At 41.9% G+C, this 27,313-nt stretch overlaps 1 protein-coding gene across 2 annotated transcripts; it reads right to left on the reverse strand.

Annotated features, from left to right (window-relative positions):
• Window positions 1-36: 36 nt before the first annotated feature.
• Window positions 37-13,138, reverse strand: LOC121305086 (RCC1-like G exchanging factor-like protein). 2 transcript variants are annotated; one of them, XM_041236618.1, is made up of 9 exons: window positions 12,970-13,138; window positions 11,839-11,893; window positions 7,307-7,586; window positions 5,825-5,954; window positions 5,493-5,621; window positions 4,975-5,041; window positions 3,033-3,084; window positions 1,739-1,823; window positions 42-276 (listed from the first exon to the last, which is right to left on the reverse strand). In XM_041236618.1, the coding sequence occupies exons 3-9, from the start codon at window positions 7,571-7,573 to the stop codon at window positions 77-79; spliced, it is 930 nt and encodes a 309-aa protein (XP_041092552.1). In that variant the 5' UTR covers window positions 7,574-7,586; window positions 11,839-11,893; window positions 12,970-13,138; the 3' UTR covers window positions 42-76. The 2 variants fall into 2 exon arrangements, with proteins under 2 accessions (XP_041092554.1, XP_041092552.1); XM_041236620.1 differs by lacking the exon at window positions 11,839-11,893 and having other exon boundaries at window positions 37-276; window positions 12,970-13,070.
• Between the last annotated feature and the right edge of the window lie 14,175 nt (window positions 13,139-27,313).

A 27,313-nucleotide genomic window follows, 5' to 3' on the forward strand; every position in this document is an offset into this window, starting at 1 on the left:
GTCCTCAATACATGCAATAAGTCCTAGGGTGTCCTAGTTGTCCTTCTCTGTACTTTAAGAACAATGATATCTACATCTAGACACACATCAGTACCTGTGTGGAATCAGTGACAGCAGAGAGCTGGAGGTACTCGGAGTTGCCCCAGCCGAAGAGCTCCCCCTCCTGGGAGACAGCCAGACTGCAGTCCCCATACGAGACCACCTGCCTGACTCGGACCCCCACCAGATCCCCTTTGAGCATGGCAGGCTGGCTGCTCACCCTGTGGTGCCCCAGACCTGAAACAAACACACACCACAGAGAAGGAATATCAGAGTGCAAACAGAACAAGCAACATCCATCCTCTCCACTGCTGGCAAATCTAAATTAGAGCTAGCAACAGGAAAAGTGACCATAATGTATCAACAGCATCACAGATTAGTATAGATTAAGAATTAGAACATATCCCCACAATATGTTACTCTCAATCATATAGGCTAAATAATGTTAATACCAAGTTTTATGACAACTGGGTAAGTGGTTCTCCAGATACAGCAGAACTACAGAGTTATGAACTGACCGCTCTACTGAACACCCCACTTTGAACTGGTATGCAATCACTCAACCATGCGTGCAATGCACCAGATAGGCACACCTATAGGCGGCATGCTAGTCATGAAGGCAAAATTACTGGAACATCAAATGTATCCAGACAAAGGTGAGGCAGATTTCAAAGCAACACGGACGATTTTAGAGGAATACGTTATTTTAGATAAAAAATAAAAAATGTGTGTGTGTGTGTGTGTATATATATATATATATATATATATATATATATATATATATATATTTATATATATATATATATATATATTTTTTTTTTTTTTTTTTTTTTTTTTTTAATTAAGCCAAACAAGGCTGAATGACTGAGCAAGCAGGATCAATGCATTTTGTTTAAAATAAAATAAAAACAAGCTCTATATCAACCCATATTTTCCGGGACATTTAAATCAGTGTTTTTGCTACAGTTACAATTTCAATTTTTAGAGTTCCAGACATTTCACATGCCCGTCTCCACTATACAAAGTGTGACACAGACACACCCCGTCTCCACTATACAAAGTGTGACACAGACACACCCAGTCTCCACTACACAAAGTGTGACAGACTGTGGTGGAGTGTCCCACCCCTTTGTTTATCAGTGTTTTATGTTGTATGTAGTGTGTTTAATGTTGGTGTTTATACACGGGACATAAATACGGGTTATGAGCACAAGTGTTTAAAATGTTTATTTTGTATTTAGGCACGAGGATTGCACAGCACTTCACGTGCTACAGGGTGCTGGAGAAAAACCAGCACGGTACTTGTTTCTCTGTCCGTTTGTCCGTTTTGTTTACCTTTTTATTTTGGCTGCAAGTGCAGTGTCCTGTTTTGGTGTGCTGTTTTTGTTTAAATAGTTTATTTATTATTATTTAATAAAACACTGAGCGCAGTCATTGCGTCTCAGTTTTCAACTGCCATTCCTCACTGTTTGGAGTCTGCATTTCTGGTCTAACGTCACCCCTGCAAAATCATCCTGTTCACACAGACACACACCTATCTCCACTATATATAGTGTGACACACAGTCACACTCCATCTCCACTATATAGTGCGACAGTCACACTCTCGTCACCACTATATAGTGTGACACACAGACACACTCCATCTCCACTACATAAATCATATTACAGTAAACAGAAATCCTATTGCTCTCACTGACCTGTCTGTCCATCAGCCCCCCACCCACAGGAGTACACATTGCCAGTGTCTGTCAGGAACAAGCTGTGATCCTGTCCACATGCCACCTACAGATGGTAAAGCAAAACATATCCAGCTGAGAACCGAGAACATTTTCATTTTAAAATGTACAAGCTGCAGTCCTCTAGGTAAAGGTAAATATAAACTTGCCAATACACTGTGGTGTTGTAAAGCACAAGGGTCTACTCTATGAAAGTAAAATACTGCATTCCTTCGAATTTGAGATGCCCTCGAATTTAAGACACAGCCCAAATTTACCACCTCAATTTGAGGAAAGAATAAATCAAATAAATCTGCATTTACAAAGATACAACCCCAATTACACAACCCCCAATTTGAGGCAGTTTGCAGCTGTCTGCTATCACAGAGCATTACAGTTATGAGCTGCTTCTCATTTCCAGTCTACTATCACAGAGCATTACAGTTATGAGCTGCTTCTCATTTCCAGTCTACTATCACAGAGCATTACAGTTATGAGCTGCTTCTCACTTCCAGTCTGCTATCACACAGCATTATAGTTATGAGCTGCTTCTCATTCCCAATCATCATTACTCACACCTGTTTTTCACCCAATTTGTGAACTGTGGTATTGCTTGGCATGTCAAAAAATACGGGCGTCTGATCAGCTTTTCCAATCTGTCTGAGCTGGTGCGGTTGGTAGAAATGCTGAAATTGTAAAAGCTTTTTCTCCAGTCAGTCACGTTGCTGCTTGTGTATTTGGGTAGTCATGTATTTTGTCTGTGATTTCAATACAGGCATCAGTATACTGTGCTCTAATTTTGTCAGTAATTTTAATATACCCATCACTATACTGTACTCCAATTTAAGACGCAGGCTATTTTTGAGAAGCAGAAAATGGTTCAAAAAGTGCATCTTAAATTCGAAGGAATAGGGTATAAAGAAGGAGAAAAAGTGGGCCTACACAGGATTCAATGCACATGAATAAAATAATGACAACAGACCAGTTCTGCAAATAGACCCTGTGGTAGTTCCATTAAAGGGAAAACAACTTGGAAATATTTTATTTTTGGTCAACGTATTGAGTGTTCATAATTCTTAATATTTATTTCTATTAATTTAGTAATATCTTTCTGTCAAATACATCTTCAGTTTGTGCGGTTTATGTTTATTTTTTTATGGCTCAGAAAACTAGTATGCCTGGTGACAGACTCATAACTGAGCCCCTATAAAAAAGAAAGTTGGTCGTGTACATCTCTTGGTGTTCATGTCTAACCCGTTCCTCTCACTACCCTCACCTGAACGACTTTGCTGTTGAATCCTTCAATCCGGTGTATCACGTGACTGCCGCTGTTGGGAGACACACACTACTTTAGAAACCCAGACCCAGAAACCAAACAACCTGCTAATGCCCTATGTGAGGGTCTAATCAGAGGCGCCGGGTTTGTATCGGTTTTGGTGGTGTCCCGCCCCATATACTGGCAGACCGATACGAAAAAATAAATAAATAATGTATGGCTGGACTGGAAACACTGAAACGTTTAACAGTTTCTCTATTAAATAAACAAAAGCAGCCCCTACTTCTGCAGTGTTCTGATTGCTTTCAGGTAACCTGACAAATTTCTCTGTGTTGCTGCTCTGGCCGCCCTGGCCCTGCGTTTAAACTTTAAGTGGTTAAGCCAGCATTGCATTTCAAAACAGCAAGGAGTGCAAACAATACTTAGAGTTGTTTTAAAGCAACAACACAGACAGAAAACAAAATAAATGATATGGTACATAATGGACTGTTGGTAAAGCCTCAAAATAGCAAATCAATAAATGGGCACACAAGTAAATATTGATAATTTTACTGCCCACTTGCACTTTTGCTCCATCCCTCTCCCCGCCGCATTATTATTTTAATATCATTCAATACTGGTGGAACGGGGCCCACGTTCCGGAATATTGCTGGAGCACAGGCTCCACGGGCCCATATAACTCCCCATCTATGGTTCTAATGTATATTTATTGCATTTATGCAGCGCTTTTTATACAAAAGTACTGCAAAGCGCTGTGCAGTACACAGCAGAAAAAAAGAACAAACCACAATACATTTGTATAGCATGCCACACACACAACTGCTAATCCATTCAGGGCCTTGTAAGTTAACAGCAAAATCTTTAAATCAATTCTACACTGCACAGGGAGCCAGTGTAAAGAGGCCAAAACAGGGGTAATGTGTTCACTTTTCCTGGTTTTAGTCAGAATTCTAGCAGCGGTATTCTGAACAAGCTGTAAACGGGATGCCACATGTTTTGGGACACCAGAAAAAAAGTATTACAGTAATCAATTCTAGATGAAACAAAGGCATGCATTAGTCTCTTGGCATCAGATATAGAAATAACTGGTCTAAGTTTGGCTATATTTGTCAAATGGTAAAATTATACTTTAGTAACTTCCCTAATGATAGCGCAGGATCAAAGATGAGCCACAAACTCTTAATTTCTAGTTTAAGTTTTGATGAGGGACTGCAAGGGTCAAGCATAACCTCTGCTTCATCTGAATTCAACATTAGAAAATTGCGGTGGTAGCCAGGTGCTCAAAGGCAACCAAGTATGCCCCTGGATCATCCTCCGTCACTATCTTCTGCGCCCGTGTCTTAGGGGCACCATCATGGGTCCTGCTGGTACTTGGGGTGCGCCCCCGAGTGCGACCCTCTCCATCAGCGGCGTGCATCTCTCCTCCCTCTGTCCCCCGTCTCTGCTCCAGCGCTTGTAACAGTGCTGTTAGTGTTGCCATGTCCATATTTCATTATATTATTGCCTTTATTCACAGATTTAGTAACTAATGTCCAAACTGTCTTTTTGCTGAATGTGGTGTCAGGATATATTAACACTAGAGCTGACCATACATGTTTTTGATGTTTGAATAGTCTTTCAAAATTGAAACAAAAGTGTGAATGTTCTTTAATTTTGAATTATACTTATGTTGTTATCATTCGCACCACATTACAGTAAAAAAAATAAAAATAAAAAATAAGCTAAGAAGCAAAGAAAACCTCTTCTCAACAGACATGGCTTACTGGTTTCCACAGCAATCACTTGCGAATTCTGAATTAATAAGAACATTTTTACCACTGAATACATTTCAAACCTAGGGTGTTTGTTTGAATATTCAAATATTTGTTCCAGCACTAATTACAATTACAAAAATACATTCAATTCAATATGTAAAGCAATGGCTGGCAGTGGATGGCTGTACCTGTACACCTCGTCTTCTATCACCTTCCTTCCGCACTGTCCATACGAGTTGTTCCCCAGACTGAAGACTGCAATGCAAATAAGAACACCACAACCACACTGAACACCACAACGACACTGAATACTACAACACAAATAACAAAACCACACAGAATACTACAACACAAGTAAAAACACCATCACACTGAATACGACAACGCAAATAACAAAACCACACTGAATACAACACAAATAAGAACACCATCACACTGAATACTACAACGCATATAAGAACACAACCACAGTGAATACTGCAACATAAATATGAACATCACAACCACAGTGAATACAACACAACCACACTGAATACAACGACACAAATAAGAACACAAATAAGAACACAACCACAACTCTCTCCATGACAGCAATGTCCTTTTGGTAATGTGATGACCACAACTGTATTATTATTTCACAGAAAATAGGCTAAAGACCCAGAGAACCCGCTGTAGTGTCTTTGCTGGCTCATCCGCCCCACCTTACCTCCCTCGTTGTCAGTAAGAATGAGTGAGTGGGCCCGACCACACGCCACCTGCAGCACAATGGTCTCCTGAGGTCTGTCCAGAGGCAGGGGGACAGGGGAAGGCTCCAGCACATACTCATAGCCCTTTGCTGGGGACACAGGGAGACAGGAGGGGCCACATCACTGAGGCACACACACCAACAGTCTGTTGTATAATTAGGTTTTATGGTGTTCCAGTGAAGAACCCCAGTACAATTTTAAAGGCGAGTGATTTATTACGGTATTTTGCGAGTCCCTGAAAAATAAACGTCAAAAAGGAACAAGCCTTAGGGAGATAAGCACTGGGACTCACTGCGTTCTCTGCGGCTGCGCTGGAAGCCCAGCTGGGAGTCTTTGTTCAGTCCCATCCCCCACACCTTGGTCAGGTCACGCGTCCTGGAGGACAGCAAGGTGAACCCATAACCACAGGCAGCCCAGGAGATCTGGAGAGAGAGAGAGAGCAAGGTGAACCCATAATCACAGGCAGCCCAGGAGATCTGGAGAGAGAGAGCAAGGTGAACCCATAACCACTGACAGCCCAGGAGATCTGGAGAGAGAGCAAGGTGAACCCATAACCACAGGCAGCCCAGGAGATCTGGAGAGAGAGAGAGAGCAAGGTGAACCCATAATCACAGGCAGCCCAGGAGATCTGGAGAGAGAGAGCAAGGTGAACCCATAACCACTGACAGCCCAGGAGATCTGGAGAGAGAGCAAGGTGACCCCATAACCACAGGCAGCCCAGAGGGGGAGAGGGGGAGAGGGGGGGGAATCCAACGTAACCAAATGTAGTTAAAAAAAACACTTGTTTTTACATGCAGCAACATTACCTCAAGCTCCAGAAGAATTAAGGGTAACAAACTTGATAAGAAATGTTACATTACCCATTTCTACAATCCTTATTTTGTGCAGATTCAGAAAACATAGACCTATGCCAGGGTATCTTACTCGTCGGTGCCATACTGGGCCATCTCCCGAATTAATTAAGCATTAAGTGATTAATTTGTTGCTAATCGGGAGATGTCACCTAACCCTGCAGCTCTCGGCACTCCAGGGTGGGTGTACAGAGGAGAGTACGCGAGAGCGAGAGGGGAGAGAAAACAAAACTAAAATACAGATACAATATAGGAACAGTGAAGGCGATTGCCCAGCCTGACCTATATGGTAGTATTGTGTTGGTGATTATTTTTGTTTAAATATTTGATTTATTTTTGTGTTTAAATCACAGTGCCGCTGTGTCTTTGCCCTGCAGTACTGCCTGTGTGTTTTTCCTGCATTCCGGCCTGACGTCACCACAAAGCTTTCTGTCACAACACCATTTTATTTTTACAATGGGAAAGTGACCAATATTTTATTTTTGTAACAATTAGTGTGTGAATCACTCAGAAAAGATTGATGTGTTTCTTTGAATAGTCCATCAGTATAATAGGCTCTCTGTTTCTTTTTTTTGTTGTTTACCGAATGAGTATGAAATCGCCTTGGTGCCCTTGGAATGGATTTATATTTTGTCTTTCTGCCCCTAGAACTGCCTTGGTGCCCCTGAATCTTCACGCCCAACCAACACAGCACTGCCTTGGCCTTAATCCTCTTAACTGCATGCCCTGTTACTATAGTTACTGTATTATTAAAATGCATTTTCAATTATGTCACCAATCTAAAACTATTATGAGTAGTGGCGATATAGCAAAGGTAACATAATACATGTCTTGTAAACACTGCAGGGGGTTCTGTAACGCTAAGTTATTTAAACTGTCACATTTTGGGAATGTAGGAGGTGTTCTGCAAATTATATTCTTACCTTCTGGTGCATTTCCAGTCTGTAAGGGGTTAGCTGGTATTTCTTGGGTTTCTTTCTGCCACTGTCAGGCACCACAAAGCTGGGGATGCCCAGGGCTCCTGTGTAGCTGAACCCCCAGACAAACACCCGTTCCTTCCTCTTCGCACGCTCCCCCACGTACTGGTATACCGGCCGCCCTTCTCCCCTCTCTGGAGCAGTGGAGCCCCAGCGCTGCAGGGGACCTTCCAGCCGGACACACGGACGCAGTCTCGGGACAAACAGAGCCATCTCTGGGATTGCTCTGCAAAGATGAACAAGTCTGTCAGTGATAGCCATCCCTCTCCAAGGCTGTACATTCACAATCAGAGATCAGCATGATGTCAAGGCTGATGACCATCACATGCAATACAGTGGCTTGAGAAAGTATTGACCCCCCTTGGCATTTTTCCTATTTCGTTGCCTTACAACCTGGAATTAAAATGGATTTTTATTTGGATTTCATGTAACGGACATACACAAAATAGTCCAAATTGGAGAAGGAAATGAAAAAAATAACTTGTTTCAAAAAATTCTAAAAAATAAATAACGGAAAAGTGGTGCGTGCATATGTATTCACCCCCTTTGCTATTAAGCCTCTAAATAAGATCTGGTGCAACCAGATACCTTCAGAAGTCACATAATTAGTTAAATAAAGCCCACCTGTGTGCAATCTAAGTGTCACATGATCTGTCACATGATCTCAGAATATATACACCTGTTCTGAAAGGCCCCAGAGTCTGCAACACCACTAAGCATGGGGCACCACCAAGCAAGCGGCACCATGAAGACCAAGGAGCTCTCCAAACAGGTCAGGAACAAAGTTGTGGAGAAGTACAGATCAGGGTTGGGTTATAAAAAAATATCCGAAACTTTGAACTTCCCACGGAGCACCATTAAAGCCATTATTAAAAAATGGAAAGAATATGGCACAACAAACCTGGCAAGAGAGGGCCGCCCACCAAAACTCACGGACCAGGCAAGGAGGGCATTAATCAGAGAGGCAACAAAGAAACCAAAGATAACCCTGAAGGAGCTGCAAAGCTCCACAGCGCAGATTGGAGTATCTGTCCACTTTAAGCCGTACACTCCACAGAGCTGGGCTTTACGGAAGAGTGGCCAGAAAAAAGCCATTGCTTAAAGAAAAAAATAAGCAAACACGTTTGGTGTTCGCCAAAAGGTATGTGGGAGACTCCCCAAACATATGGAAGAAGGTACTCTGGTCAGATGGGACTAAAATTGAGTTTTTTGGCCATCAAGGAAAACGCCATGTCTGGCACAAACCCAACACCTCTCATCACCCCGAGAACACCATCCCCACAGTGAAGCATGGCGGTGGCAGCATCATGCTGTGGGGATGTTTTTCATCAGCAGGGACTGGGAAACTGGTCAGAATTGAAGGAATGATGGATGGCGCTAAATACAGGGAAATTCTTGAGGGAAACCTGTTTCAGTCTTCCAGAGATCTGAGACTGGGACGGAGGTTCACCTTCCAGCAGGACAATGACCCTAAGCATATTGCTAAAGCAACAATCGAGTGGTTTAAGGGGAAACATTTAAATGTCTTGGAATGGCCTAGTCAAAGCCCAGACCTCAATCCAATTGAGAATCTGTGGTATGACTTAAAGATTGCTGTACACCAGCGGAACCCATCCAACTTGAAGGAGCTGGAGCAGTTTTGCCTTGAAGAATGGGCAAAAATCCCAGTGGCTAGATGTGCCAAGCTCATAGATACATACCCCAAGAGACCTGCACCTGTAATTGCTGCAAAAGGTGGCTCTACAAAGTATTGACTTTGGGGGGGTGAATACTTATGCATGCTCAAGTTTTCTGTTTTTTTGTCTTATTTCTTGTTTGTTTCACAATAAAAAATATTTTGCATCTTCAAAGTGGTAGGCATGTTGTGTAAATCAAATGATACAACCCCCCAAAAAATCCATTTTAATTCCAGGTTGTAAGGCAACAAAATAGCGAAAATGCCAAGGGGGGGTCAATACTTTCGCAAGCCACTGTATATCAACAGTAACATACAGGGTAGTAAATAATAGCAAGGTCAGTGTTTAATCACAATTTAATAAGCAATTCTCAGAATCTAGAAAACATTTTGAGTGTGACTTACACATGAATGAATAAACAGGGAAACACACTCCTATATCTGCAGAATCTGATATTCTCAACGGTTTAAATAATGCTAACACCAAGTTCTATGACAACAGGATAAGTGGTTCAACAGACATACAGAAGTGTGACACACAGGTTGGTGGAAAAAACAGGCACTGTCAGAATCTGATATATTATAATTTGTGCTAAATAAAGTTAATACCCCAACTCTCCCTCAATCTGTAACCCTCTATACTGTAACAGAGCCCCAAACTCTCCCTCAATCTCTACTGTATATCAATGTAAGAGCCCCCAACTCTCTGCCAATATCTACAAAGTCAAATGCAATTGTTGTTTTTTGCGTCCCCTAAATCAGCAGTTCTCAAACTGTGGGTTGCGACTCTATATGGGGTCGACAAGTGCCTTTCAATGGGGTTGTGAATACTTGTGCAATTAAATAAAATATATATATATTAGTTTAAGAAATATTAACGTTATTATTATTGGCACTTTTTACTCCAAATGAGTCCTCACTTTCTCTTCCTGCCTTTGTCTGAACGTTCTGAACTGGTTACCCAGCAACCACTAAAGCTTTTTTCCACTGTTACATGTCAGCTAATCAGCACTTCTATCCTGGTCTTGCATGTCAGCCAGCGGAATACACTGCTGTAGTGTTAACTTGACTATATTTGCTGTGAAGGGAGTTCAGAAAGTTTTACTGTATTGTAGCGTTTGCCGCTTTATGGGATAATGCTGCATGAGCTGTTTGCAATCTCAGTGGCAAATGGCAATAATGTGTTAATACAAGAATAGCAGTACCTTACTGGATGATTGACACAGGCTGACAGCCCTGCAAATCTGTTTTCCCTATAGTTATAATGGTGCATATTCTGCACCGGGACTGACCCCTAGACAGCATGGGAAGGGTGCACAGGGGACTTGGTGTGCACCTGGTGGGAGATGGGGGGGTTACGAGATGGGACAGTGTGACTTGTTGGGGGGCTGATTAAATGTTACAATTGTGTGGTGGCTATGGGGTATAAAGACTGGGGGAAATCTGTTCTCCACAAGCTAGTTTGGAGATTGGCGGGAGCTTCTGTCTGACTGGATAACGATAAAGACCGTTTTGTTTACCCTTTTTATTTTATTGTGTTTTGGTGCATACCTCCTTTCTATCCCGTCCTACCCAGTATCTGTCTGTCTTCCTTCTTCGCCATAGCAGTAATTTTTTTTGCTACAGTATTTTAAAATAGAGCGTTTTCTGAAGAAGAGTATTGGAAGCAGCACTGCAAGCAAAAGAAGTACCAAGAACATGTATCCGATCAGCAGCAAAATCCCAAAGTATGATACCAAATACCTGGAATATGGTTTTACCTGGTTTGGTTCTGAAGAGGAGCTGCGGCCACAGTGCTGACTAAGGAAAGTTTAAAACCATGCAAAATGTTGCGGCACTTGTAGACAAAGCACTGTTCTCTTCAAGGAACGCCTATCAATTTCTTACAGTGAAAGTTGATAGAACTAAGGGGCCAGACAAAAGTACCCAAGTTGGTGGCTTCAACTAACAAGAAGGCTCTTGTGCATCTTTTACTGTGTCACACTGGATAGCCAAAACTGGTAAACCTCACAATACTGGTGAAACTTTTTTTTCTACCGTGCGCCAAGCAGGTGGTTTTGATTACAATGAGACAAAGTGCAGCCAACCAGCTGGATTCGCTTTCCCTGTCGAAAGACACTGGGGCCAGGCGTATTCACAGTATTGCTATTGACCTGTATGATCGCCAAGGTAAAGCAAAGTATTATGTTTTTTTTGCTATTCAATTGGATGAAACAACCGACGTGTCGGGTGCTGCTCAGGTGTTGACCTACATTAGATTTGAAGAAGATGGGAACTCTTTGCTTTTCGGTGGTTAGTCATCAGAGTGCAGGCTTTTGCACCACAAGCCATTTGGACTCACTGCATGATACACAGGCAAGCCCTTTGCACCCGTTCTGAAACAAGTTCTCGACGAAGCTGTTCACATTGTCAACTTTGAGATGAGATGGGAGCAGTGTCCTGTCAGCTCCTTTACCACACAGAAGTTTGCTGGCTGTCGCGGGGCAAGGTGCTCAATTGTTTGTTTGAGCTCAGAGCGGAAGTGAGAATATTTCTTTCTGACAACAACCGCTGGCTGAAAAGCTTGTAGTTGCTAAATGGCTTGCTTTGCTAGCTTACCTGGCAGATATTTTCGATCGCTTGAATATCCTTAACCTGTCACTCCAGGACGAGATGCATCTGTCCTTACTCTCACTGACAAAATCTAAAGCTGGATCAAGAAGCCGGCCATGTGGTACAATTGCGTAAATCGTGCCAGTCTGGAAGCATTTTATTTATTAGTTAACTTTTTTTAATGAGAGCACCTTTTCAAAGAGTGACTTACAATCCATTATCACCAACCACCTGGAAAGCCTTCAGCTACAGTTGAGAGTACTTCCCTGAAAAGGATCAGAAAGAACAGGGGTGGATTAGAAACCCCTTTATTACTGAAGCGACTGCAAGTGCTAATTTAGCACCTACAGCAGAGAAACATTGGCTGGGTTTACATGCATGTGAAAATCGACTCTACAGTCATGACTGTGTCACGATAAAAACAGCTGTAAAAACCCATGGAAACCGGAACAGGAATCGTGCTTGTGTCTCATGAGTACGGCTTTCCTCAGCAAAGCCGTACCAAATCACACACACACACAACAAGAAAGAACACAAAAGACGTTGCAAATGTAAACCTCTCGTATACCCTGTCAATGTTTGTATTAATGCATGGTGTTAAGCACAACCACCCGAACTTTTAGCCTCATATTATTGGTAGTCGTAGTAGTGGTGGTGGTGGTGGTAGTAGTGGTAGTAGTAGAGGTAGTGGTAGTAGTAGAGGTAGTGGTCGTAGTAGTGGTGGTGGTAGCAGTGCTGGTAGTAGTAGCATATAACAGCATATGCGTGATAATTGGGAATGTGGGCGACTTTGTTTCCTAAATCAGATCAACATAGCAACGCATTTCCTGAAAAGTAGGGCAAAAACATCGTGAGGAAAACGGTCACGTGCTTGTTGTGTGTAAAAGCAATGGCTATATTTCAGCTGTGTTGATATTGCCTCGTTGTGCGTGTTTTACTTATCAACACTAACTATTCTGCAGTAATACAGGGCAGTGGGGTCGCAGAGTAATTTTTATTGGTCGAAGGTGGTTGCATTGCCACGAAGTTGGGGAACCGCTGCCCTGAATAATACATTGTCATATTTACAGAAGTGTGTGAAGGAACTGTTGTATGTTGAATGGGGCATCGTGATTGTTTTAAATAAATATTCTGTTTATGACTGTTATTTTGTCACTAGCTAATTTAAATGTACGGTGCTGTGACCGAAGCACCCTTGTACATACATAAATAATAATAATAATAATAATAAATAATAATAATAATAATAATATGTTTTTACATGCTTCCATCTGTGTGTGTCTTGTGTTAAGCTATTTGTTGTAAACATTCATATAAAACGTATTTGTTAAATATACAGTACCCTGTTTCAATTCGTCCAGCCAGCAGGTATTCTCGATTTCTCCCGGTTCCTCTCCTTATCTTCACCTCTATAAAATAACGTTCATTACGAGCTGGGCGTCTTCCCTACAGCACACAACTCGTGTTGTTGAGTGGAGGCTGCCATGCCTGTGACCCCGCGACGCTCCTTCAACGTCACCCTCTCTGCGACTGCAATGCGCATGGAGATACCGGCAGGGGGCGCAGCTCACTGAAAATAATAATAATAATATATAATAATAATAATAATAATAATAATAATAATAATAATAATAATAAAAAAATGTATCAATTACATTTTTGAAAAACATTTTCAAAAGAGATTAAGTCTTAAAGGACAGCCCCTTATTTAATCATTCCCCTGTGTGTGTGTGTGTGTGTCTTTGTCTTTGTTTAAAGAAACGGCCTTGTGACCAACAGGTACCCAGTTCAAATCCCTGTTCAGCCACTGATTCATTGTGTGACCCTCAGCAAGTCACTTAACCTCCTTGTGCTCTGTTTTTGGGGTGACACGTTGCTGAGAGTGAACTGAATCATACTTCACACACCCTAGTCTCGTATCTTGTGAAACGCTTTGTCATGGTGGTCCACTATGAAAGGTGCTATATATAATATATATATATATATATATATATATATATATATATATATATATATATATATATATATATATATATATATATATATATAGTGGCTTGCAAAAGTATTCAGACCCCTGATCAATTCTCTCATATTACCAAATTACAAATAGTACATTGAAATTTCGTTCTGTTTGATATTTTACTTTTAAACACTGAAACTCAGAATCAATTATTGTAAGGTGACATTGGTTTTATGTTGGGAAATATTTTTAAGAAAAATAAAAAACTGAAATATCTTGCTTGCATAAGTATTCAACCCCTGTGCTGTGGAAGCTCCCAGTTTGCACCGATGAAAGAAATTGCCCTAACGAGGACACAATTACCTTACCATTGGCCTCCACCTGTGAACCATTAAAGTTGCTGTCACATTTTCTGGATAAAAACCACACTGTTGAAGGATCATTGGTAAGGCTGTGAATCTGAAGGAAAATGAAGACCAAAGAGCATTCTACAGAAGTTAGAGATAAAGTAATACAAATGCATAGATTAGGGAAAGGGTACAAAATAATATCCAAGTGTTTGGATATCCCAGTCAGCACAGTAAGATCAATAATCAGGAAGTGGAATCTGCATCACACCACCCAGACACTGCCAAGAAAAGGCTGTCCCTCAAAACTCAGCGCTCAAACAAAAAGGAGGCTTGTGAGAGAAGCCACAGAGAGGCCAACAATCACTTTGAAGGAGCTACAGAGTTCAATAACTGGGAGTGGAGTAATGGTGCACCAGTCAACCATATCACGTGCTCTGCATAACATTGGCCTGTATGGGAGTGTGGCAAGAAAGAAGCCGTTACTCAAAAAGTAAGGTTTTGTGGTCAGATGAGACCAAGATAGAGCTTTTTGGCCAAAACTCAAAGCGCTATGTGTGGCGCAAACCTAACACTGCCCATGTCTCAAGACACACCATCCCTACAGTGAAGTATGGTGGTGGCAGCATCATGCTGTGGGGATGCTTCTCATCAGCAGGGATTGAAGGAAGAATAGATGGAGCAAAATACAGGAAAATACTGCAAGAGAATTTGTTTCAGTCCGCTAAAAAACTGAAGCTTGGGAGGAAATTCACCTTTCAGCAGGACAATGATCCCAAGCACAAGGCCAAAGCAACATTGGAGTGGCTCAAGAACAAAAAGGTGAATGTCCTACAGTGACCCAGTCAAAGTCCTGATCTCAATCTGTGGCACTAGTTGAAAATTGCGGTCCACAAGCGTCGTCCAATCAACCTGAACAACCTGGAGCAAATCTGCCAAGAAGAATGGGCCAAAATCACTCCGACACTGTGTGCAAAGCTGGTACTTACTTACCCCAAAAGACTTAAAGCTGTTATTGCAGTGAAAGGTGGCTCTACCAAATATTAATGTGTGGGGGTTGAATACTTATGCAAGCAAGATATTTCAGTTTTTTATTTTTCTTAAAAATATTTCCCAACATAAAACCAATGTCACCTTACAATAACTGAGTTTGAGTTAAAATATCAAACATAACGACATTTCAATGTACCATTTGTAATTCAGTAATATGAGAGAATTGGTCAGGGGTCTGAATACTTTTGCACGGCACTGTATATGTTTGTTGTAAGATACACATATAGAGCATATACACGAAAAGAGCGGAAAAAAAGTTTCAACGCAGAGTACTGTTTGCAAAGAAGGGGTTACATTTGATGCCGTGACCCACATTTGAAAGATCAGCTCAGCCGATCGCCGTGGGACAAACGTGTGATTCAGGTTCTAAGATGCAGACGGGTATAGGGGAGGTGTAATTGCAGAACAGTGGAAAGCAAATACGTTATACGCCGCATTACAATGTATATTGATGTTTACAATTTAAATTTGAAGTCGAATGTGTAACATGATTCCTGGAGCTAGCGGCTACACCTATTCAGTTGATGTAAGAAACATGTTTTTCTTTATTTAATGTTGTTTTCATTTCAATGTTTTGAACTATTGTAAGTTTTCTTTTTATAGAATTACAATGGCACACTGGAGTGATAAGACTGTTAATGTAGAACAATGCGAGTCAGTAAAGCATAAGCAACAGTGCCGCAAGTTCAGCCCTGTTGCAGCTGCTGGTTTCAGTGCAGCAGGAATGGGAAGGGGGTGGATTAGAAATGTACCGGCAATGCAAATTCCACCAGGAGGCGCCAAAGAGCATATAATGTTTAGCACTCCAAACACCCACAGTGTCGAATCTGGTGTTTTGGGTTTCAAAATGGCAGAAATGCAGTAGTCTTGTCCATCCTTTTGTGTATCTGATTCAAAGAATGCTACTTGTGAAAAAGAGCATCATGGACTTTCAGGGGAGATGTTAACACAGGTAATTGCGCAGTTGGGAAAACAAATTGGAGAATCTATTGTTTCTCAGTTAGTTAATAGTAAGTTAGTAGAAAGTGTAAATTCCCCAAACCATGACAGTTCACATGATGATAACAGTGTTGGTTTACAGTTTTTCCCAATTGTTTACACACTAAAATTGGAACTTGAAACGCAATCATCGAAACCTGAAACTCATGTACCAAATCCCTAAACCAAGTCTGCAAAATTGCAAGCACAATTCCTGCTTTACACTCAGTTTCCAATTCTATATCACACTTTTTGCAAAACACTACACACTGTTCTCTACATTAGGCACAACATTAAAAATTAAAGTCTCTGTAGTCCCTTTGGAAAGCAACGCCAATCACAATGCCAAGCTCTATACACCAATTGGCAACACTCACTCCTCACAGGTGTAAACACTAGTTGCTGAATTGTTCACTTAGAAATCAGAGCTTTAGCACTAGAAAAGGCCACAGATGAGCTCTCCTGTTTTGGAGGAAAATGGAAGTCAATGGTGAAGCAAGAGCTAGAGGTCAAGGAGTGGGAGTAAGAGGAGGAAGAGGAGGATGAGGAAGGACAGTTGTCTCAGATAAGATCAGGGCCACATTGGTTGACCATGTGCTCAACCATGGATTTAATATGAGGGAGGCTGGGCAGAGAGTTCAGCCCAACCTGAGCCGCTACACTGTTGCATCTATCATCTGTACATTCAGAAATGAGAACCGGTAAGTTACCTACCATCTACACTATGCTCTTTATGTATGTATACTGTAGTATACTGCAGACCGACATATCAGTAGGCCTATGTTACTCAGTGATTGTTGGTCAATGTTACAGTAATGTTATTTCATATTGAAAGAAAATAGATTATATTAGCTTACTGTAGCCAGTCATATCATATTTGTGGATCTTCTGCAGAACTGAGAGACGGCCAGGCCATGGTGGAAGACACCGGCTGTTCACACCAGAACAGGAGACTGCTGTTGTGAACATGGTGGTGGCAAACAATAACATTAGACTACGAGAAATCCACAACCACATAATTGCAGACAACACAATATTCAATAACATTCACCAGGTGGGCTTGTCTGCATTGGACCGTGTATTACAGCGCAACCGAATTCAGATGAAACAGGTCTACATGGTGCCATTTGAGTGAAACTCAGAGAAGGTTAAAGAACAGCGCTATGAATATGTGCAAGTAAGTACTATACTGTGCATTTACTATCATATCAGCACTGTATAGACACATTACAGTACTGTAATCCAGTGTATTGTGCCTCACCATATTGACTGCTCTAGGTCTATTTCACATATTGTCTTGTTGTCTGTTTCAGAGAGTCTTGGAGCTGGATGCCGCTGCAATTCAGCACATTTATATTTACATTGATGAGACTGGCTTCAACCTAGCCAAAAGAAGGGGACGGGGATGGAACATTATTGGCCACCGTGCCATTGTGAATGTCCCTGGACAGCGTGGAGGGAATATCACCATGTGCGCAGCCGTTAGCCAGCAAGGCGTCCTCCATCACCATGCCAACCTTGGTCCCTACAACATAACCCTTCTCATCACATTCCTGGACACACTACATGGCATCCTCATTCCAGCCGAGCAGAGGGGTGGACCAGAGCAGCCCAGGTATGTTGTCATCTGGGACAACGTGAGTTTCCACCGGGCTGCTCTGGTCCGCAACTGGTTCATCGAACCCACAATTTATTGTTCTATACCTCCCACCATATTCCCCATTCATAAACTCAATTGAAGAGTTTTTTTCGGCATGGCGATGGAAGGTGTATGACCATCATCCCCTCCCATGCGTGCCTCTTCTCCAGGCAATGGAGGATGCATGTGGTGAAGTTGATGTGGGGGCTTTCGGCGGCTGGATCCGTCACTCCAGAAGATTCTTTCCCCGCTGTTTAGCCAGGGGCAACATCGCTTGTGATGTAGATGAGGTGCTGTGGCCAGACCAAAATAGGAGGCGGGATGCAGCCTAATTTCTTTTATCTTACATTTTGCATATGTTTTTGTCTTTTTGTGTTTAGAGTTTTGAAAGAATGAGCCACTCATTTTTTATTTTTGTACAGAAAACCCTTTATCTTACTGAATGTTTTTCCTGGTTTTCTCCTGTTGGGTGTGGAAAGTGTTACATACAAAACACAAGTGTTCAAAAATACTGCATTTTGGAAATAAATGACAATGTTTATGTTACTGTATTGTATTTGTGTGTGTTTATTTATATATATTTGAGTAGGTATACATTACTGTGACAATTTTTTACAATCGGCTACAGTGTAACACTGAAAATGCAAAAGGCATAAAACTACTGATGGGATATTCATAGTAGTGTTTTGTGTTGAGCACATCAGTGTGTTGTTGGTTGGTAGACAGATCTATTCATATGAAGCGTCATTTTGGAAAGAGATAAAACAGTTTTGAATGCAGTGTTTGCTTTTGCTAGAGTTTTGGGAAAATGAGCCAAAGATTCAGCAAACGTGTGTAAACAATTGGGAAAAACTGTAAAAGAGCACAATAGGGTTTCTGAAACTGCTAGCACACTTGATTTGTCGAAGCTCAATGTGATTGTAAAGTCTGAGGTTAAGGAACCACCTACATTTCGTGGTGATGAAACCGATAAGTGTAATGTTTATGAACAGAAGTAATGCAAAGTTATTGAGGAAGAAAGACTTTGAAGTTCAGGTGTATTCACGTGAAATTATGGAAAAATTAAGAGGAAAAGCTAAAGATGTTGTGAAAATTGCAGTCAGAAATAGTAACGTAAATTTGCAAATAAATTCTGAAGTGATCTTTAGCATACTGAAGCAGCATTTTAGTGATGCAATTTCGTCTACAACTCCACTGGCCGATTTCTATGCTACTTTGCCTCAGCCCAATGAAAGTGCATTTAATTATTGGATAAGGGTTAACAAGTCTATGTATCTTGTGACTGTGTTTGCAAAGAAGGGGTAGGAAGGTTGATGACCCAGGTTTAGAGGTTGCAATGCTGTTCATTAGACACTGCCCCGATGCACAACTGGCTAGTGCTTTTAAGACCAGACCACTGGAAAAATGGTCAGTCCAGAAAGTACAGGATATGCTGGATAGCCACCAGTGAGAGCTAAGATTAAAAGGTAACTGGCTTAGCACTGGTGCTACAAAAGGTCAAAGTAATATTGTGGTTAAGTCTAGGACAACAAGCAAACAAGCCAAAGAGGAAGCTTCTGATGTGACCCATGTGCAGCTTGAACACAAGTGTTCGCAGCCCAGTGCCAGACAAGGTTCAGAAAATGATGGCACACTGACAAAGTTAGTTGATCTGCTTGCAAAGGCTCTTAACAACAATGTAGGTGGGAGACCTCAAAAACAGATTAGTGTGCAGACAGAGGTAGAGCTTATAGAACGCAGTGAGCTCAGTGTTAATGATAGTAGAGAGGCAAATGACACACTTATAGGTTGTGGGGGGCTTCAGGTTCAACCCAAATGCATTTATGACCTTGAAATAACCTTGTATGGCTATCAAATGATTGTTCCTGTTTTAGTGATACCAGGACAAGTGGATGCATTTATTATTGGTACTAATTTGATAAAACATCTCATTCAGGTTATGAAAAGCGATGGCAATTACTGGAGGCTCCTGAAAGAACCTGACAAAGGGGAGAGGGGTGAGAGTGGTAGATTTATGACTTTAATGGCCAACCTTGTGCGATGGAAAGGAGATCACATTCCAAATAAGGTGGGAATGGCAAAATTGAGGAAGACAGTGGTCCTCCAACCTCACAGTGAGCATGTGTTATAAGAACATAAGAACATAAGAAAGTTTATAAACGAGAGGAGGCCATTCGGCCCATCTTGCTCGTTTGGTTGTTAGTAGCTTATTGATCCCAAAATCTCATCAAGCAGCTTCTTGAAGGATCCCAGGGTGTCAGCTTCAACAACAATACTGGGGAGTTGATTCCAGACCCTCACAATTCTCTGTGTAAAAAAGTGTCTCCTATTTTCTGTTCTGAATGCCCCTTTTTCTAAACTCCATTTGTGACCCCTGGTCCTTGTTTCTTTTTTCAGGCTGAAAAAGTCCCTTGGGTCAACACTGTCAATACCTTTTAGAATTTTGAATGCTTGAATTAGGTCGCCACGTAGTCTTCTTTGTTCAAGACTGAACAGATTCAATTCTTTTAGCCTGTCTGCATATGACATGCCTTTTAAGCCCGGAATAATTCTGGTCGCTCTTCTTTGCACTCTTTCTAGAGCAGCAATATCTTTTTTATAGCGAGGTGACCAGAACTGAACACAATATTCAAGATGAGGTCTTACTAGTGCATTGTACAGTTTTAACATTACTTCCCTTGATTTAAATTCAACACTTTTCACAATGTATCCGAGCATCTTGTTAGCCTTTTTTATAGCTTCCCCACATTGTCTAGATGAAGACATTTCTGAGTCAACAAAAACTCCTAGGTCTTTTTCATAGATTCCTTCTCCAATTTCAATATCTCCCATATGATATTTATAATGTACATTTTTATTTCCTGCGTGCAGTACCTTACACTTTTCTCTATTAAATGTCATTTGCCATGTGTCTGCCCAGTTCTGAATCTTGTCTAGATCATTTTGAATGACCTTTGCTGCTGCAACAGTGTTTGCCACTCCTCCTACTTTTGTGTCGTCTGCAAATTTAACAAGTTTGCTTACTATACCAGAATCTAAATCATTAATGTAGATTAGGAATAGCAGAGGACCTAATACTGATCCCTGTGGTACACCACTGGTTACCACACTCCATTCTGAGGTTTTTCCTCTAATCAGTACTTTCTGTTTTCTACATGTTAACCACTCCCTAATCCATGTACATGTGTTTCCTTGAATCCCAACTGCGTTCAGTTTGAGAATTAATCTTTTGTGCGGGACTTTGTCAAAAGCTTTCTGGAAATCTAAATAAACCATGTCATATGCTTTGCAATTATCCATTTTCGATGTTGCATCCTCAAAAAAATCAAGCAAGTTAGTTAGGCACGATCTCCCTTTCCTAAAACCATGTTGACTGTCTCCCAGTACCCTGTTACCATATAGGTAATTTTCCATTTTGGATCTTATTATAGTTTCCATAAGTTTGCATATAATAGAAGTCAGGCTTACTGGTCTGTAGTTACCTGGTTCAGTTTTGTTTCCCTTTTTGTGGATCGGTATTACGTTTGCAATTTTCCAGTCTGTCGGTACCACCCCTGTGTCAAGAGACTGCTGCATGATCTTGGTTAGCGGTTTGTAAATTACTTCTTTCATTTCTTTGAGTACTACTGGGAGGATCTCATCCGGCCCAGGGGATTTGTTTATTTTAAGAGCTCCTAGTCCCTTTAACACTTCTGCCTCAGTTATGCTAAAGTTATTTAAAACTGGATAGGAACTGGATGACATGTGGGGCATGTTGTCAGTATCTTCCTTTGTAAAAACTTGTGAAAAGTAATCATTTAACATATTTGCTATTTTTTTTTCTTCCTCTACGATTTTGCCATTTGTATCTCTTAAACATTTAATCTCCTCTCTGAATGTTCTCTTGCTGTTGTAATATTGGAAAAACATTTTGGAATTGGTTTTAGCTCCCTTAGCAATGTTCATTTCTATTTCTCTCTTGGCCTTTCTAACTTCCTTTTTGACTTGCATTTGCAGTTCTGTGTACTCTTTCTGCGTACTTTCTTTTTGGTCCTTTTTTAATGCTCTGTAAAGTGCCTTTTTTCGCTGAATATTTTTTTTAATTGATCTATTAAACCATTTTGGCAATTTAGTTTTACATTTAGATTTGTCTACTTTAGGGATATAATTGTTTTGCGCCTCTAGTACTACATTTTTGAAGAACAACCATCCTTCTTCTGTGGGTGTTTTCTCTATTTTACTCCAATCTACTTCTGTTAGTCTCTGTTTCATACCTTCATAGTTTGCTTTTCTAAAATTGTTATGGGGTAAGCTACCAGACAAAGTCCAAATATCGGCTGGTAGTACTGTTATGGTTGAATCTTTCACTTCAAGAGCTGTCAACAGAAATGTACTGGTTGGTCGAGTTGTAACACCTTTATGGGGATATGGGTGGGTGCCTGTAAAAGTAATTAATTCTTTGAGTGAGCCATTGACTTTGAGACATAACACAAAAATTGCAGATGTGCATCCATGTATTGCTCTTAAGGATTTTGACTGGGGACTCGGTACGGACAGCACCCATGTTAATAGCAGAACTGAAACGGAAGGCATTCAAATGAATTTCCAATGTACACGTAATGTAAACTCCATTGTCATTGAGTTAGAACATGCTGGACTAGACTTGAATTCATGTGAAGTAAGCGATCATTGGAAGACTAAGCTTAGAGATTTAGTTGTTAAATACGAGCAGATTTTTTCAAGGAACAAACTGGATTGTGGTGAAGCTAAAGACTTTGTACACAGGACACACCTGAAAGATAAGCGTCCTTTCTGTTTACCTTATTGTAGGGTTTCACCTGCAGACTATCACAGGCTTAAGCAGGTTCTTAATGATATGGAAGAGAAAGGCATTATAGGAAGTCAAATAGTGAATGGACTTCACCGTTGGTGCTTGTGTGGAAAAAATCAGGGGATGTGCGTGTGTGTACTGATTTCCGTGAACTGAACCGACACACCTTTAAGGATGCCTATCCTTTGCCTCATCAGTCAGATGCTTTAGCTGCTCTTGGAGGCAATTCCTTGTTTAGCTCTATGGACCTTACTTCTGGCTTTTATAATGTTCCATTGCACGAAAGCGATAAGAAATATATTGCTTGTACTACACCAGTTGGCTTGTTTGAGTATAATCGAATGCCACAGGGTTGCATTTTTGTAATTCTCCAGGCTCTTCTATGCGAATCATGAGTTCTATTTTTGGTGACCAGAATTACACCAGCTTGTTGTGTTGTCTTGATGATTTACTGGTGTTTGCACCCAGTGAGGAGATAGCTCTTCAGAGGCTGGAAATTGTGTTTAGTCATCTCCAAAACCATGGTCTTAAGTTGTCTCCAAAGAAATGTCACTTTTTGCAAAGACAGCTGAAATTGTTAGAGCACGTGATCAGTGAAGAGGATGTGTCCACCGACCCAGATAAGGTGGCAGTAGTAGCTAATCTCACTGAGAGAGACTTAATGCTGGAAGATGGCTGCACACCCTCTCCTAAGAAAGTCAGGTCTGTTCTAGGGATGTTGAATTATTACAATCATTTCATTGAGGGTTTCTCTGCGAAAGCTAGACCGCTGTACAAGCTGACTGCTGAACAAGGCTCAAAGGGTCGCTCGAAGAGAGTCAGGTTTAAGAAACTAAGTCCTGAAGACTGGACAACAGAGTGTCAGCAATCTTTCTTAAGCTTAAAGGAGGATCTCATACAAACAGTGGTTTTGGCTCACCATGATTTTGATAAGCCTTTTGTTTTGTCAGCTGATGCCTCTTCATATGGGTTAGGTGCCTGCTTGAGTCAAGTGGCAGATGGAAAACAGAGGGCCACGGCCTGTGGCTTTTGCTAGTAAATCTTTGAATCGGGCACAGACGAAATATCCAGCACACCACCTTGAATTTCTTGCTTTAAAGTGGGCAGTCTGTGTCAAGTTTAGTCACTGGTTGAGAGGAAGAACTTTCACAATATGGAGCGATAATAACCCATTGACGTATATACTAACAAAGCCCAAGCTGGATGCTTGTGAGCAATGGTGGGTGTCAAAACTTGTTCCATACAATTTTGATTTGAAATATGTCCCAGGTGTCAAAAATGTAATTCCAGTCCGTCTGAGCGGGTCCCCCTTTGTGAAAACAAGTGTGACAGAGCATCTCACCCGTGAGCCTACCAGGCTGTTATAGACAAGTCGGAGTCAATTCAGAAGAAAGATATTCATGATGCTTTCCATCTGACGGTCAACACTCAAGCTTTGGTTACTTCAGCAGGTAGTGAACAGTTGGAAGGTATGGTAACAGCTGAAGAGATGACAGCTATTCTGGATGTACATTGTCAATAGGGGTGCACGGTGCAGAACAGAGCAGTCAGTTTGGCAGCGAGCAACCAGTGTGCCGCACTTCATTCTCAGCAGACCATTCCGGCCTTTTCCCATAACGACTTTAAACGAAGGCAAGAAGAAGACAGCATAGTATCCAGGGTGATGTTTTACGTGCAAAGGAAGCGTCGTCTGTCCAGATATGAAAAGTGTCATGATGGTGTTCGAGTGTTGAGGTGTCACAAAGATGGCCAGAGTGGGTGACGTCCGACCAGAAACAGGAAAATAAATAAAGAGAGATGTGAAGTTTGGTGAAGCTGAGCGAATGCTTTCGCTCAGCATTTAATAAATAAACAGAACAGAAAATAAATGGTGGTAAAACAAAAACACAAGGACATGGCATATTCGCCAAAACAAAAGAGATAAACAAAATGGACTATCACTAAACAAAACACGGTGAGCTTCTTAACAATTACACCGTGTAACAATTTTTTTTTTTGTTCCTGGGTAGTAAGTGTTATTTCCTAATTGCTTATGCCTCAAAAGTATAGAAAATATTCCCCACAAACTTTGCTTTTGTGACCAGGACAGTGATATTTCAAAATATGACTAGTTCCAATGGGAAAACGGGCAAATGTGTGTCTTTTCGTTCACATAAAGTCAGAAAAAAACAACATATGAATCCAAATTAACATGTATTTACAGTATAATTGTAAATCTCGAAAAACTACTCATTTCTAAATCTTTTATTGTCATTTTTGTATTACTTTAGTATAAATACATGTTAATTTGGATTCATATGTTGTTTTTTTCTGACTTTATGTGAACGAAAAGACACACTGTGGCAGAGCAAAGCTCTGCCCTTTTTAAATTGGCAGTGATGGGGTTAATTTCCCCTACCTGCCTGGGTTTATTATGTTCAGGTGGCTGGGGTTGATTAGTTGATTAGGTTAATTAACGATCAATCAGTGCCCAGCCACCTGACATAAAAGGAGGCCTCTGCTTCTCATTTGGGAGGAGGGAGCTGAGGAAGCAGGTTGGTGTTTTGTTGGTTGTGATTTTTCAATTTTCTAAATCCAGTGAAGGCATTGCCCAGCCTGGAAACTTTTATTTTGTAAATTTTGTTTTTTATCTTTCTTTTTGTGTTTCAATCCCTTTGTTTTGGCCCTTGTGCCTTTTTATTTTTGTATCTATTTATAATAAAAGTATATTTTTTTGAACTACAGTCTGTCTCTGGGCCTCTATCCACTCGCCAGCCTGCCACATTTGGTGTCAGGAGTGGGATAGTGCCACCTAGAGGCTCAGAGCAGTGTTTTTTTTTTTTTTGTTTTTTTTTAATTTTTGGGATAATTTTTTTTTTTTTTTTTTTAAAAAAAAAAAATGGGAAATTGCAGACAGCGGCAAAGGCAGGACAAGCAGCAGCTGAAGAAATGTAAGCTGCTGCAGCCACCGCTGGAGGACATGGCCAGCCTCTTCCCTTGGTGTTCCTGGTGCGGGAAGGAGGACCATCGTTGGCGGTCCTGCCCAGATGTGCCACTGGCCAACTGGTGTGGCCGGTGTGAGGAGGACGGCCACAACTGGGCAGGATGCCCCTACAACCAGGCCCAGGAAGAGGTGCAGTATTCACACTGGGCATCAGGGGCCACCTCACTACCTCCAGCACCACCACCGTCCCAGGAGATCTGGGACTGGTTGATGCACCCTGAGGCAGACCTCATCCACGATCTCCCCATAGTTATCAATGCGCTGTGGCGTCGAGATGGGGAGAGGTGGGAACAGTGGGAGGAACAACACCACCCAGCGTCCTTCCCAGAGGTTGCCCTCATGGTGGTTAATTACCTGGCGGTAGACATGGGAGATGCCCCGGTCACTCCAATAAAGAGGGGTGAGCCGCCTTCCCGAGAGCCAGAGAGGGGTGAGCCGCCTTCCCGAGAGCCAGAGAGGGGTGAGGAGCCACCTTCCCCAGAGCCAGAGAGGGGTGAGGAGCCACCTTCCCCAGAGCCAGAGAGGGGTGAGGAGCCACCTTCCCCAGAGCCAGAGAGGGGTGAGGAGCCACCTTCCCCAGAGCCAGAGAGGGGTGAGGAGCCACCTTCCCCAGAGCCAGAGAGGGGTGAGGAGCCACCGTCCCCAGAGCCAGAGAGGGGGGAGGAGCCACCGCTCCCAGAGCCAGGGAGGGGGAGGAGCCGCCGCTCCCAGAGCCAGAGAGGGGGGAGCTATGGCCCAGGGATGCCATGCCCGCTCCGCTCAGGGATGACACATTCGCATCGCCTGGGGTTGCCTGCTGCTTCGCATCGCCTGGGGTTGCCTGCTGCTTCGTATCGCCTGGGGTTGCCTGCTGCTGTCTGCTGCTGTCTCCTTTTTGTTTTCTAAGGTTGCCGAGGGTCCGCTGCCGTCGCCGCCTCCGCCACTAGAAGGAGCCGGGCCGCCATCGCCGTACTACCTTGAAGATCTGGGGCACCCTCAACCAAAGAAGGCTTGGGGGCTCAGACATCAACACCGCCCACCACCACCCACCATAACAGCCCACCCAAGGGACATAATTGGACTCTTGTGGGGTGGGGGGAAGGGCGGAGTTGGCTGATTGCGGCCAGTGTACGTTGTACATGGGGGGAGGTGTGTGGCAGAGCAAAGCTCTGCCCTTTTTAAATTGGCAGGGATGGGGTTAATTTCCCCTACCTGCCTGGGTTTATTATGTTCAGGTGGCTGGGGTTGATTAGGTTAATTTTAACGATCAATCAGTGCCCAGCCACCTGACATAAAAGGAAGCCTATGCTTCTCATTTGGGAGGAGGGAGCTGAGGAAGCAGGTTGGTGTTTTGTTGGTTGTGATTTTTCAATTTTCTAAATCCAGTGAAGGCATTGCCCAGCCTGGAAACCTTTATTTTGTAAATTTTGTTTTTTATCTTTCTTTTTGTGTTTCAATCCCTTTGTTTTGGCCCTTGTGCCTTTTTATTTTTGTATCTATTTATAATAAAAGTATATTTTTTGAACTGCAGTCTGTCTCTGGGCCTCTATCCACTCGCCAGCCTGCCACATACACATTTGCCCGTTTTCCCATTGGAAATAGTGATATTTTGAAATATCACTGTCCTGGTCACAAGAGCAAAGTTTGTGGGGAATAATAACCATTTTATATACTTTTGAGGCATAAGCAATTAGTAAATAACACTTACTACCCAGGAACAAAAATTGTGTTACATAGTGTTATTATTTTATTATTTATTCTCTTTAGCTCCGTCTCCAATCCCGTTCTCCACTCATCGAACACACAAACCCAAGTATGTGAAAACTTGTTGCTTTTATGCAGCTGTACCGAGACTCAACTGCTAATCAATCATTCAATTGGAGTCGCGGTACAACTGCACGTGAATTAATAAAGTGCAATTCCCCGTGCTCACATAT

The sequence above is a fragment of the Polyodon spathula genome, chromosome 41, assembly GCF_017654505.1.
Source record: "Polyodon spathula isolate WHYD16114869_AA chromosome 41, ASM1765450v1, whole genome shotgun sequence".
Classification (NCBI taxonomy): Eukaryota; Metazoa; Chordata; class Actinopteri; order Acipenseriformes; family Polyodontidae; genus Polyodon; species Polyodon spathula.

Bases quoted from the DNA above. Each gene is read 5' to 3' on its own strand.
- LOC121305086 (XM_041236620.1), bottom strand. From the start codon at position 7,573: ATGGCTCTGTTTGTCCCGAGACTGCGTCCGTGTGTCCGGCTGGAAGGT. The intron at 5,622-5,824 runs GTGAGTCCCAGT...CTGTGTCCCCAG, and splicing joins GCGCAGCCGCAGAGAACGCA to CAAAGGGCTATGAGTATGTG. The intron at 5,042-5,492 runs GTAAGGTGGGGC...TTTGCATTGCAG, and splicing joins TCTTACTGACAACGAGGGAG to TCTTCAGTCTGGGGAACAAC.